The sequence below is a fragment of the Lycium barbarum genome, chromosome 1, assembly GCF_019175385.1.
Source record: "Lycium barbarum isolate Lr01 chromosome 1, ASM1917538v2, whole genome shotgun sequence".
In the NCBI taxonomy this organism is placed as follows: domain Eukaryota; kingdom Viridiplantae; phylum Streptophyta; class Magnoliopsida; order Solanales; family Solanaceae; genus Lycium; species Lycium barbarum.
The window spans coordinates 3,338,709-3,354,077 of record NC_083337.1 but is presented as its reverse complement, the minus strand read 5'-3'; the positions used below and the strand labels follow the sequence as shown (position 1 = coordinate 3,354,077).

General features: G+C 34.7%; 1 protein-coding gene across 1 annotated transcript; it reads right to left on the bottom strand.

Annotated features, from left to right (window-relative positions):
• Positions 1-8,242: 8,242 nt before the first annotated feature.
• LOC132600891 (uncharacterized) lies at positions 8,243-10,188 on the bottom strand. Its single transcript, XM_060314386.1, has one exon. It carries the CDS (start codon positions 10,151-10,153, stop codon positions 8,669-8,671), a length of 1,485 nt encoding a protein of 494 aa, XP_060170369.1. The 5' UTR covers positions 10,154-10,188; the 3' UTR covers positions 8,243-8,668.
• Positions 10,189-15,369: the final 5,181 nt, after the last annotated feature.

Genomic DNA, 15,369 nt, shown 5'->3' with positions numbered 1-15,369 from the left:
TTGAACATTTGTAATCAATCCAACACAACCCACTTCAAAGCAATACAAGCCAATTCAAGTAAACACTTCCTTTCTAAAGCTTCCTCTTCTTTAGTTGAATCTTCCGATCTTAGTTAACGATCTTGGGCTAGCAGAAGGTTTCTCCGATTTACTTTTAGTCTGCTATTTCTCTACATGGTATCAGAGCCATAGCCATAGCCGTAGTTGGCTTCTGGATTTTATTTCAAGATCGGGTTAGTGGTAGATTCAACTGGTTTCTCTAAATGGATTTGAGCGGCCGTGTTAATGGATTGGGGATGGAGTTGTTGAATCAGTCCAATTACAAGGTATGGAAGACATGTATGGAGTCATACCATGTGGGAGAGGATTTATGGGATGTTGTTAATGGTAGTTACACAAGTCCTCCTATTGACGGACCGGAAAATAGCAGCGCATACAAGAAGTGGAAGCAAATTAATGCAAAGGCGGAGTTCATCCTGAAGAGGTCCATCTCTCACAACTTGTTTGATCTTATTATAAGGTGCAAATCAGCTCGTGAAATTTGAAGGATCCTTGATCGTTTGTTCAATAAGAAGGATGAAGCGCGGCTACAGATCTTGGGGAATGAATTGGCTAACAACATTCAAGGTAATCTTTCTATTGCAGAGTATTTTTTGAAGATTAAGAACTTATGTTCAGAAATCTCATTATTAAATCCGGATGAGGCTATCTCTGAAGCACGAATGATGAGAATTATCATTCGTGGTTTGAAGAAAGAATATATTCCTTTTGTTACATCAATTCAAGGATGGGCTCAACAACCATCCTTGGAGGAGTTTGAGAATTTGTTGTCATCACAGGAGCTACTAGCCAAACAGATGGCTAGTGTATGTTTTAAAGAAGAGTAAGGAAATGCTCTTGTAGCCGACAAGAGGAACTTCAAAGGAAAAACATTCAGAGATACGCCACACTCTCGATCTCAAAGTGTTTCCAGCTTGCTAGAAAAGGAGAGAGAGTCTACTAATAACTATAAGAAGACGCTTAAATGTTACAGGTGTGGTAAAATAGGACACATAAAAAGATATTGTCGAACAAAAGAGAGCAACATGACTCAAGTTGAGAAAGCTGCTGAAGAAGAAGAAGAGGACTGGGAAAGGTGTTTCATAGCTGAGGCTCGAGTAGTAGATGTCGTGGCTTCCTTCAATTTCGAAAGAGACTGGTTATGGATTCAAGAGATAATACGGTCCATTACGTGGAGAAGGAAGGCATTGGTGTCATCAACAAAAAACAAGCAGATTCCAAAGATGTTCAGACTAGTGACGTGGTAGCTGCCATTGAGGAAATCAGCGTAGCAGATCCTGAAATTGGTAATAAAAGTCTGGACGTGGAGGATGTAGAAGTAGATCCTAAGAATGAATTTTCTGAAACTATATATGGCAATTGTGACCATTCTGGAGAAAGCATTGAGGGAGTTGTAGCGGAAGTTGAAGCCTCTGGCCAATCATCTGCCATATCAGAGTCAATCACTAGCTCAGATCAAATACTGGAAGCAGATGGAGAAGCCTACGGTCAAATAAATGAAGAGATTGACCTTGAAGGCTCAATTTCATATGGAGAGACATATAAAATGGTTCTCGGATGCTCTGAAGCTGACAAACAGTTCATCGAGGAGCTGAAAAGGGAATCTGGTGGTGGATCCTACGGTGGTGCTGAGTCTTCGCAGGAAATTAATGGTCAGATCGTCACCGACTCGGGTGCTTCTCCAAATAACACAATTGTAACACAATTGTCAAGGAGCTAAGAGAAGGGAGGAGTCTGGAAACTCAAGAATGTGAAGCTCAGCATGAAGATGATTCACGTGGTTCACAAAGGCCAAAGAGAAATATTGTCAAGTCTGGCCGTAATAGAGATGAAAATTTTATCCAAGACGTATTCATGCTTCTTTGGAGGCCCAATTATTAGCGGAAAATCATCATCATTTGAAGAAGGAAGAAGTGTCGAGAAAATATTATTGAGATCTTCACCATGGCACGCTCAAAAGCTACGTCTGAGTTCTTCCACGACAAGTTCTGGATAGCTTCCAAAAAATTACTTTAAGGGGGAGTGAGAAAAATTAAAGTTAATTTTTTGGTAGAATAAATATCATAGATATTTAGAAGAGTTTCTAGAAAGTTCTATTGTAATATCTTTGATATTGATACTTAGGAAATGTCTAGAAATTCTAGACACTTAGATATTTGTAATTGAGGGTAGAATTATCTAGATCCTTTTGTATCTAGAATAATATCATGATAGTCTAGAATAGTAGTAGGAGATAAGAGTAACTAGATTTTTTTTATGGATGTATCTAGAATAATATATAGAACCATCCCTAGACAAGTATAAATAGGGGTGACCTTGAACATTTGTAATCAACCCAACACAACCCACTTCAAAGCAATACAAGCCAATTCAAGTAAAAATTCTCCTTTGCATAGCTTCCTCTTCTTTAATTGAATCTTCCGATCTTAGTTAACGATCTCGGGCTAGCAGAAGGTTTCCTCAATTTACTTTTCTTCTGCTATATTTCTCTACAGTCGGAAAATGGAGAAGTCTCTTTGTGGAAGCACTTGCAGTTGACTACTTTGAATAATATAATGGGAAGTGTTTTTGGGAAACAATATAATAATAATGTCAACAAAGAGCTTGGAGAGCTGCAAATGGTGAAGGAAGGCACTATTGCCGGGCACCATCTCAAAGGGCTTTTTTGGATTGACTTGGGACCTGTTTGGAAGGACACATGGAAATTGGATTTTGAGTGAAATTAGTAGGAAATTAGGTTTCGGGGGTTGGGGGTTTTGGTGGGGGGGGGGGGGGGGGGAGGTTGTTGAGAATTGGGTGTATTACATGGTTACTTTTTAATTTCTTTCCTTTTGTTTTTTAAAATTCTTTCTTTTTAATTTAAATTATTTAAATTTATTTTTATATTTTACTTTAAAATTGTTTTTGCTTTTAATTTTTTTATATTATTTATCTTTCATTTCCTTTCTTCTCATTTTCCAACTTTTACTTGTGATTTTATGTAATTGCTCGTATTTTTTATTTCTTTGTTTTTTTCCATTATGAGTAATTGCGTTATTATACTAGTTTTTGAAACTACATCTCCTAACATTAGAAAGGATGAGTCATTAGCAAACTTGACATATAATGAGTGATGTTATTAAAGTAGAATTTCATTATTGAATGAGGTTACAGATTTATGTTTTCTCTTTCTTTTGAATTATATAATTTGCTTAAGTTATGTTGGAACTTGCTTTATGTTATGCTGAAATTTGACATAAGAGTATTATTGTAAACATTTTTTTATAATCGGTACCAGTGCGATGATGTATTCCAGTTGAGATTCTCGAACTTTGATGATTATCTCGTCGTATCTAAACCGGTGAGACACCAAAGTTTGCTGCATACATTCTTTTCTAGCTAGAGATAGAGGAAAATATGTCTCTATTTAAGTTTATTTGCTCTAGTACTATTGACTTGTTATTTCACATTTCAATATGTTCATTTTTAACTTACATAGATAGATTATTTTTTTTGTCAAATGTTTGAATAATGTTATGGCATTATATTTAAAACGTATGCTTTTAATTTTTATAATTAGTTAAATAAAAATATATATCAATTATTTTTACGATATTAGTTACAAATATATGATTATTAATTAATATATTTTCAAGAAAAAATATGTTTCTTAAATACCTAATTTAATATCATTTATAAAGACACATATTTGTCAAATATTAACTTTTAATTATTGATAATTAAATCTTATTTTTAGATTAATTTAACATTGTAATAACACTTGTGCAACCAAATACAGTCGAACCTCTCTATAATTGTCATTCGTTATAACAACATTTCACTATAATAGCCTGATTTTCTCCGGAACCGATTTTTCATGTTATATTTTACTTCTCTATAACAGCAATGACATCCGTTATAGCGGTACACTCTTTGTAAAATTTCCTCTCTATAACAACCATACTCAAATAGCGTGTAATAATATTTTGTAAGAAATATATTATGTGACAACAAAAGTGTCGATGAAGAGCCTCAACCTACTGCTACTTGGAGATAGAAGAGTCAAATGTTAAGCACTTAGACAACCTTCAAGGGAAAACTATTGAATTTCCTTTTGCTGAATGTTTGGACAAAAATTTTAGTCAGTTGACGATTATCACTAAGAGACTAGAATTTACGAAACAACCTATAATTGTAGAGTTCTTACGTCAAACTTGAAATATTTGAATTCTCAATTAATTTAAAATGCATATGTTCCATATATTTTAATTCTTTATCTGTGTGGTACAACTAGTTATGGATTTAGTAGTAATTTATTAGTCTTTTCAATTTTTAATTTATGAGATATGAAAATCAATTGAGATTTTAAAATTTACAAGTATATTGTTCTCGTTTATAACATAAAGAGTACACAAAAGTTAATTGTCTGCGTACTTTTATTTATAACAGCTAAATAAGATCTAACTATCGAATGCCAGTATACATGCATAACAGCACCTCACTATAGCAGCCATGAAATTTACGGACAAACGTTGCCACTATAGAGAGGTTTGACTGTAGTAAACTTGTAAATACACTGTAATTACGTTATGACAAACAAACAGATCGTCTTAATTCCTATACAGTGTAATTACTAGATGTTAGGCTAAAACGGCCTAAAGATACTCTTAACATGATGTGATATTGTCCGCTTTGGGCCAAGCCCGCACGGTTTTCTCCAAAAGGCCTCACATCATTAAAAGTATCCAACTCCTTATAAGTAGCTCCTTTTTCTTTCCAGCTACCAATGTGGTACTTTGTTCGCATACCCAACAATCTCCCCCTCGAACTAAGTTCCACGTGGCTCATTATCATACCACAGATTAGAGATTCAACATGTCTGTGTGCCACCCACACTGTCAGAGTATTTACGGTCACCAAAGCCCAAAGGCTGTGAATGTGTCTTCAAAGCTACTGGTAAAGGTCGTAAACCGGCCCATAGACGGGCAAAGACACTAAGCCGGGCCCCACGCCACACTCCGCCATCTTCATACTCGTCCCGCCAAACCATTGGCTCTGATACTAGTTATTGGGCTAAAACGGCCCAAAGATACTCTTGACATGATGTGATATTGTCCGCTTTGGGCCAAGCTCGCACGGTTTTCCCCAAAAGGCCTCACATCATTAAGAGTATCCAACTCCTTATAATTAGCTCCTTTTTCTTTTTAGCTATCAATGTGGTACTTTGTTCGCACACCCAACACTAGACTGTGTAATTACTACCCTATTAATTACACCAATTCCAATTACCATGTGGCTTTCCAAATAGACCCTTGGTTATAAATGACTCGTTAAAATCATATTTTTGTGAAATAGGTTGTGGTGGAGATCTCAAGTTTATGTGATTTTGTTTGATTGAATATAAAGTTTAAGAAAAAAATAATATTTTATGACTGTAAAATTTCTGTAGGTTTAACACATGGAAATTCCGTTAAACTTGTTATTAAATTTCATTTAAAAAATCGAATTACGATTTTTTCCAATTGAACATCCAAACATATGATAAAATGTTCCTATTAGACATTTTGAGTTCAGATTTTGGAATTTTTTTTTGCATAAGTTCTTAAGCGTCTATTAGGTAGTTAAGTTAAATACATAATATATTTCACCTCCTTTTTTTGGGTTTCCCACGCGGTGTTTGATATTTGCATTGGGACCCCCACTAAATTCAGATTCGCGCCGAGAAGTCCCATATTGGCAGACAAAGCGCTCCCCAACAAACGAGATTGCGTACCCTTGGGACTCGAACCCAAGACTCTAGTTAAGGATGAAGGAGTACTTGACCTCCTTTAATTATATACATAAGCCTCAATTGGAACAACCCTAAAGTTTTAAGGCTTATTGAAGCTTGCTTATGACTAACAGAGATGATATATTTTAAGTAATTAATTAATTTATATAATGAGCTTTGAGTACATGCAAAAAGATTTTCAAAGTTTCAGTTAGAAGTGTATAATAGAAACATTTTATCATGTATTAAGGTGCTGAATTGGAAACAAATTGTAATTCGAGTGTCCATATGAAAATTTTATAATATCTATGATTACAAAAATTTGTCATTTAGGTAAGATGGTCAATGTTTACGCAAGAACCATTGTAGAATTTTGAGTTGAATGATTTTTCTATGTTCATCAGTACGGATTTCTTGGCATATTTCATCTGCCTTCTCCTACCAGAAGATGATAAAATTGTCTAGATATTTTGGTATCTAGAATCATAACTAGAATTATCCCTAAACAAGTATAAATAGGGTAGACTTCTTCTTTTTTCTTCTTCTTCTTCTTCTTCCTCCTCCTCCTCCTCTTCCTCCTTCCTTCTTCTTCTTCTGCTGCTTCTTCTACTCCTCCTTCTTCCCTCCTTCTGCTGCTTCTTCTGCTCCTCCTTCTGCTTCTTCTGCTTTTCCTGTTGCTCCTTCTCATTCTTCTCCTCCTCCTTTTTCTTCTTCTTCTTCTCCTCCTCCTCCTCCTTCTTCCGTTCCTTCTCCCTCTTTCTTGTTATTATTATTATTATTATTATTATAACGTTTCCCAAAAACACTTCCCATTAAATTATTCAAAGTATTCAACTGTAAATGCTTCCTCAAGAGACTTTCCTGTTTTTCGACTGTTCACTTGTTATATTCCGTAATATAACTGAACAATCAAGTTGACGACTCGTTTCATGCGCAGCAAGTCGCCTGGGCAAGAAGGCCATGAGTTGTTTAGCTTCTTAGATCGAAGCTACGGAGGCTAAAGAGTGATGAGCCAAGTCGCGGCTAAGAGTGAAAAGCTTTTGATAATCGGAAAGCCATTTGGTCCAAGAATTTACTGCCGCATGAAATGGACCGTCAACTTGACTGTTCCGTTATGTTACGGGATGTAACAAGTGAGCAGTTGGAAAATGGGAAAGTCTCTTTGAGGAAGCATTTGCAGTTGGCTGCTTTGAATAATGTAATGGGAAGTGTTTATTAGGAAACGCTATAATAATAATGTCAACAATATCAAAGGCTTTCTTGAATTGACTTCGCATAAATGACTCAGCCACCCCTATTTGTATTCGTGTAGGAATGATTCTAGATATAGTTCTAGATACAAAAATATCTAGACAATTCTATAATCTTCTAGAAATATCTAAGCTTCTAGAACATCTAGATTTTTCTTAAATATAATAAATATTTTAAATATAATAAATATTAAAGATATTATAATTTAACCTTCTAGAAGCTCTAGTAAATATCCATTTTTTTTTATTCTTCTGAAAAATCAACTTTAGACTTTTGACATGGTATGCAACTCTCTGAAAGTTAATCTTAATGATTATGAAAACGTAAGAGCAAAGTATAAACTTCAAAATTACTGAATATCATGATTTAGTACTAATATAACAAACGTATGCTTTCATATTCTGAAAACGGTCAATGATATATAGTAACGTTGCTTGCATATTAAAATATGTTTGTCTCAATGTAACAAACTAAACAATCATTTAAAAATGTATCAGTCGTGTAGTGATAGATAAACTTAGAATCAACTTCACAAGTAAATAAACAAGTGATAAGTCTTACAAGATTTGCTTTAAGCAACGTTTAGTCAAATCACTAATTCCTCGAATTCTAACTCCTAGCTTGCCCCCGTGGCTTCTTTTTTATTTGGTAGCAATGCCAATGAGAGCTTTGAATCAGTAAGCTCATAATCTAGGGGTTCAGTTAGCGTCAACTTCATGAGAGAGCAATCAGGCTTGAAATGAATGGACGAGTGTAGGCTTAACAGTGAACTCGGACCCCCCAGACGAGATCAATGACTTCAATAAAAGAAAGACACAGTTTAACGTGCTAGCTATGCTTCCTCTTATGGAACAATGACAACCTAGTCTGATTTCCCTTCCGGAAGTGGCACAAGTTCTTCTATCACAACCTAAGTTACTCGGACTCTTCGAAAGTATTGTTGCACCCGTGTCGGATCCTCCAAATATACACTACTTTTGAAGGATCCGACACGCACCCGACGACATTTTAGGAGAGTCCGAGTAACTTAGATCACAACTCATTTTTAACTTCTAAAACTAAACCAAACCTAACCGTTACTCCTTTTTAACTTGTTAGTAATACAGATTTTGACTTGCACATGAGAGAGGAGTAAAAGAAGAAACACAGACACTCACTAGAAAGGAGGAGATGAAACAAGAAATCAACTTTCATATATAGTATGAAAATTTCTACAAAAATACATACTTGACTTTGAGAATATTCAACTCCATTTATTCTTTTGGCTACAAAATTGACACAAAACTAAGATCTGCAAAATAATAAAAATTCTGGATAAAACCCCATCTTTTATGCTCTTTGAGGATATTTCTGTTACCTGTCAACTTTCCTCATCGAGTCACTTCCAAATTATTCGTGCAAAGATTAACCTAAATTGAAAAGTAAGAAAAAATACAAAAAAAATCATTTTCTTGTAGGTAACATCAAGCCAAGCGTAAGGATCAGCTGAACCGAGTAGCTCTGACTTAGACCCCGTCTATGTGTTAAAAATGCACCAAGTACAAATAATTAGACAGGACGTGGTAAATTCCGAACTCGAACCTGTAAAATTTAAATCCTGAATCCGTGTCATATTCCGGAAGTAATCGCAACCTGACCCTGTTTTGCTTTAAGAACAAGTTCCTCTGTAGTTGTCCCAATAATCTCATTAGCCCTTTTGAGACCAATACAATAATACCTCCCAATTTCATCCTTAGACACAATACCTAATTTCTCTAGCTTTGACACTGCATCATCTACATCAAAATTGCAGCTTATAGCAAATCTCTCTTTGATTAACTCCTCACATCTTGCATCAAGATCCAATAATGTAGCTTTCCCTTGTTCCATCAGTATAAAATACGAAATTATCACTTCTTTAACCTCTTGATGAATAACGTCGTCGCACAAATGAAGTAACGTGCCCCGTCCACTGTCCAATTGTTTATCATACATCGATTGAGTTATCAAGTTTTGATACTGAGCCATGTTTTGTTGAAATGTGAAGTAAATCTTCGCGCAATAACCGATCACTGTTGAGAGAATCGCGAACATGACCCATGCGTCAGCTTGTGGCATGTCGAGTGATGTCACAACTGCGAAAAGACCAACAACTGCTGATGCAACAAATTGGACCCAATCCATTGGTGTTAGGCTAGGATTTTTTTTCTCAGGCAGGACAATTTCTAAATCAGCCATTGGGATGTTTTTCAAATGTTTGACATAAATTCCCCTGTCCGGCTTTTCTCCTTCCTCGGTAGCACGTCTATACACGACGATGATCCTCTCGAACGTTGGTTCTTGGATCGTGATCTTGCTAAGGACGTTAGGCACAGTTAGTTCCATATTTTGGATACGAATACGTTCAACGTAGAAATCTTGCTCCTCTTCAGATGGGATTCGTTTCTTTCGGGGCTTTTTATTGCGCTTGTATATTCTTTTCCCAAAGAATTTGTCCCCTCCCGTCTTTTTCATCAGCCATTTCCACGTACGCGCGATGATCATGTCAATTTTCTCCATTATGAACCAATCCGTCGTCCTGTCAATTCCAATGCCACGACGAAAAATCACGTACTTGTCCGCAAATTCAGGGAGTTTTTCGTCACGTGGTGCAGTCGCGAAATATTTGGACAAAAGCTTAGTGTCGAGTTTTGATTCATCGACCGTGATGGGAAGGTTCAATAGGTACTGGCCTGAATTCGCGACTTCTAGTTCTTCATCGCTCGCGATTTTGAAATTGCTCTTGTCCATGACTCCAAACAAGTATTTCAAGAAATTTTGCTCAAGCTCGTCGATCTCATCGTCTGATAAATTTTGTTGCTCGAGAGTTTGTGCCCCGTGGATGGGGTCAAATAACGCGTACAATCCCATGAGGTCTTCGAATTGTATGTTGTACCAAGCGCGAATCGTGTACTGAACTCTATTGCATAGCTTGAGAAATTCATTGCGATCAGAATCGTTCTCGATTAAATTGGCCAGTGTCATAATCAGCCTGGATTTGAGTACTGGAATAACTGATTCGCGTTCCAATCGAATCACTTCCTTCTTCTTCTCTTTTTTCTTCGTAGGGTCCATCGTGTTTGATTAAATTGTGTTTTTTTCCAGAAGTGAAATGAAACAGAATGTTACATTTTCTTACTTTATATAAATTTGAGATTGAACACTCTTAACTGTAAGGAGAAAAATAAGGTAACAGTTGTAAAAATGTAGGAATTAATGAATGGATGAAAGGTACTAAGTAACTGTTTAGTGTACTGTTTTTCTAACTGTTGGCCTATTTGCCATTGATTTGCTTGTGGGATATGTTTCTTTTAAGGTATTTGTGACGTTTGTTGTTTTGTCTGAAACATTTGACTCAGTAAACACGCAAGAAATGTCTGATGTACTTACATATGTATTTAAATATGAGCTTGAGTTTTATATACTGACTGGGTAAACTTTTTTTTATACTATAGGGTCACTTATAAGGTAATTAGATATAGGTCTTTTGATAAGCATTAAGTGGAAAGGTGATACACGTAGTAACTAACCTCACATTAAAAGTTAAAAGCCACTGATACCTAACTTAAGAGTGACTTTGTAAAAAGAGAAATAAAGAAATTCAGACAACAACAACAACATACCCAGTGAAATCCTACAATATGGGGGGTCTGGAGAGGGTAAAGTGCAAGTAGACATTACTCCTATCTTAGAAGGTAAGAGGTTGTTTTCGAAAGACCCTCAGCTCAAGAGAAAAAAATTCAGACATGAAAATCAATTAAAATTCTCGAGCGACTACAAGTAGTCGGATAAAATGGGTAAGTAACCACTTATCAGACCGGTGATGAGGAATTAGCCACCATTTAAAAGTAATTAATATTTGGTCACCTATAATAAGTTAAAATACCCCTAAACTAAACGTGTAAGACTTAAGCTTTTTATTTTTATATTTTATGAATCGTTTATGGAGTTTGAACTTACAAAGGTTTGAAAGTCCATAAATTGTTCATGGGTTTTAAAACTCTAGTAAATTTTCACGCTTAAATTATAAAAAGTTTGAACCTCATGACTAATTACCGGAGTTTGAACTTATAAATATTTGAACTCTATGAAATATGGAGTTTGAACTCAAGGACTCTTTCCTTGAGTTCGTGATTCTACTGCTAAAAATCAAAGAATTTTGTCCTTGAGTTTGAACTCAATGATTCTTCATTGAGCTCAAACTCAAGAAAAGAGTCTGAGAACTCTAGGATTCTATCCATGAGTTCCAACTCCAGCGCAATACTAGTCAAAGTGAGAATTCAAGGAAAGAGCCATAGAATTCATGGTTCTACAGCTAAGAACACAAGGACTTCATTCTTGAGTTCAACCTCAAGGAAAGATTCCTTGAATTCATGGCTTTACAACTGAGAACTCAAGGATTTGGTCCTTGAGTTCGAGTTGGAGTTTCACTTGTTAAATTTCAAATTCCAACGACTTTTTTCATGTTTCAGCTAGCAATATATTTGTCCAGATTTTACTTTCGCCATAAAAAGTGGCTATTTCTTAATTACATTTAAAATAGTGACTAAATATTGATAGACGATCCCCAAACTGGCTATTCTACCTACTATTGCCGAGAAGTCTCCACAACTCATAAACTGTTTCTTCATCTAAAGGCATAAAAAGTAGAATGATAATCCAACAATCAAAAGGTTAGAAAGCCCATTTAAGTTTGTTGAAGCAGAAGGTAAAGTCGGCCCAGTAGCTACGGCTATTGACTTTTTTTTTTTTTTTGGGTTGCGCGGATTGTTCTTTATACGGACTGGTCTTTAATTTTTGTTCCTCAGATCGTTGGTCTTTAATTTTGTCCCTGCTTCTCATTTAATGAAAATTTGTGGATTAAAGTACCCTTATTTGTTGGTCTACAGAACCAGAGATTCTGGGTTCGATCCCCAGCAGAGTCGAAAAAATAAAAAAAAATCCGCAAGGTAAAATTTCATAAAAACTACGCCTTGTCCGGCCTAGTTCTGTAGAAATTAAATTATCCGGCATAAGTTTATAGAAACTTTGCCCTGTCCGACATAAGTTCTGTAGAAATGAAGTTATGCGGGATGACTTAATTTCTATAGAATTATGTTGGACAAGACATAGTTTCTATGTAACTTTGCCTTGCGAAATTAGGTCATAAATTCGAATTTCTTTTTTTTTTCTTCTTTTTTCGATGTCAGGGATATTTTTGACCACTTTTTTGTTACTTAAAGTACCAAAGGAAAAAAATTAAAGACCAGCGGTTTGAGAAACAAAAATTAAAGACCACCCCAAGATAGGGCCATTCGTGCGAATTGTCCGGCTATGGGCAATTCGCAGGAATGCCCTTGTTTTGGGGTGGTCTTTAATTTTTTCCCATTAAATTGGTGGTCTTTAATTTTTGCCCTTCGTTAGAACCCCTTGGTTTCAGGTTCAAACCCTTGCTCAGTCAAAAATTTTAAAAAACAAAATCTCAAGGTTGAGTTTGGATTCGCAAGACAGAGTTTAAAACTCTACCTGATCAGGTAGAGTTAGAGTTTTGCCTGCGGCGCAAAATTTTGCATGTCTGCCTTGCGAATCCAAACATCTGCCTTGCGATTTTTTTTTTCACTGAGCTGGTGTTCGAACCCAAAACCTTGAGGTATTGAGCGAAGGGAAAAAATTAAAGACCACCAATTTGGGGAACAAAAATTAAAGACCAGTGCTTTTGAAGGGCAATCTGCAGAAAAAAATGTTGATCCAACATTTTGGGTCTTTGCTTTGTGGGTTGGACTTTCACGGGCAATTCGCACGAATGCCCTTATTTTGGGATGGTCTTTAATTTTTGCCCCTCAAATTTGAAATCTTTAACTTTTGCCCTTCACTAAAAATCCCTTGGTTTCGGGTTCGAACCCCCGCTCAATTAAAAATAAAAATAAAAATTCGCAAGGAAGAGTTTGGATTCGCATGACAGAATTTTGCAAATTTTGCCTTAACGTACTCTACCTTACATGCAAAACACAGCCTGCAGATAGAGTTTTGCATGCAAAATTCCACCTTACATGCAAATTCTACCTTAAGGCAGAGTTTTGCAAAATTCTGCCTGCAAGTAGACTTTTGCATCAAAATTCTGCATGCAGGTAGAGTTTTGCATGCAAAATTCTGCCTTGCGAATCCAAACCTCTGTCTTACGAAATTCCTTCTTTGTTTTTACTGAACTGGATTCAAACCCAGAACCTTGGAGTATTAGGCGAAGGGCAAAAGTTAAGACCACTAATTTGAGGGGCAAAAATTAAAGACCAGTGCTTTTAAAGGGCAATCCGTGTAAAAAAAAGAAAAAGAAAAAGAAAAAGGACTTTCACAGCTGTCTTCAGCCCATATTTGCAGCTCTCTGGGTTCTCACTAGCAAAGTTGGAAACTTTATATATTACTATATGTAATAAGGGAGAATCAAAAATTTTTGTCGCCGATCACAATGTTCTTTGATGCAGTTAGGCTACTCCACGTGGCTTTGCTTTTTCCTAAATTTCATTTTTGCACTCATTCGTTTCCTTATGATCATTTACCCTTGGGCCTTGTAATTGGACTATTTGATATTATATATATAACGGGAAAAGGTCCAAAATATCCCTGAACTATTGAAAAAGACTCATAAATATCCTCCTTCTACCTTTTGGTCTAAAAATACCCTTAAGGTTTGTTTTTGGCTCAAATATACCCCTCAAACTAACAAAGTTAAAGTTAACTCTTTTAAAAAGCCAAATGGCATTTTGTGATTGGACACATATATTATTTAATTTAAAAATTAAAAAATATGAACAAAACTGATTTTTTTTTTTGCATTTCGTGAATTAATCAACGAATTTTTTTTTTTTTTTTTTTTTGCATTTCGTGAATAAAAAAATGAAATAGGAAATTATAATTTTTTTTTGCATTTCGTGTATTGAAAAATGAAATAGGATAAAAAAATTAATTTTGTTCATATAAAAACAAAATTGGAAAATATATTTTGTCCAATTTTCCAATTTCGTTTTTATATGAACGAAAAAAAAAATTATCCTATTTCGTTTTTATATGAACGATTTTTTTTTTTTATCCTATTTCGTTTTTTAATACACGAAATGCAAAAAAAATTATAATTTCCTATTTCATTTTTTTATTCACGAAATGCAAAAAAAAACATATTTCGTTGATTAATTCACGAAATGCAAAAAAAAATAAAAACAGTTTCGTTCATATTTTTAAATTTTTTAGTTTTTAATTTTAAGTTTCCACACAATTTTTTTTAAAACAAATATGTAAATTACGGAATTTTATTATTGGCAATTTTTTTTTTTAAATCTGGAATTTTAAATTACTGGAAATTTATTATTGGCAATTTTTTTTAAAAATTTGGATTTTTTTTTAAATTACGGAATTTTATTATTGACCAATTACAAATTGCCATTTGGCTTTTTAAAAGAGTTAATTTTAACTTGTTAGTTTGAGGGGTATATTTGAGCCAAAAACAAACCTTAAGGGTATTTTTAGACCTAAAAGGTGGATGGAAGGGTATTTTTAGACCAAAAGGTGGAAGGAGGGTATTTATGAGCCTTTTTCAATAGTTCAGGGGTATTTTTGGACCTTTTCCGTATATATAATTTTTCGCGGATCTCTTCTTTTTTTACTCCTTTCGTTCCTTTTTACTCCTTCTTTCTCAATGTATGTGGCACAATTCGAAATTTGATAGTCAAATAGTTTAATTTTAACCGTCAAGTCGGGCATGAAATCTTTAAGTAAGTTTGAAATAAAATTCACATATTCGGAAACTACATTAAAAGTACTATAAGTTACAATAATTGAAATTTTAAAATATTTATAAGATATATGAAGAAATTACAGTCAAAGAAACACATGTTTGAATTTCGAAATCCGAACGGTGCAACATAAATTGAGATGGAGGAAGGATTTGTTTTTATACTAAAAATAAATTTTTATTTTAGCAAATCACAAAAGATTTATTAATTTTTTCCTGTATTACTCTTATCATTAAGTAACTACATAGAGAATTAGTAGTCAAACTTAAATTTTCAATTCATGATTAATAAAGGTAATTTACTACGTATGTGTTACTCCTAATAAATAATTTCTTAAGAGACAAGTAAAAAGGAACCGAGGGAGTACCTTTTACATTATTTGTCATTATACATTTTGGTAAAATTTATGCAACTTTGGAGTCATGGTTTCATTCCAATCAGTGTTTTATTAGGTCTTACTAATTAGTACCCCATACTGTTCTCTTTGGGTGTGTTCGGTATGAAAGAAAATATTTTGTACGAAATTTT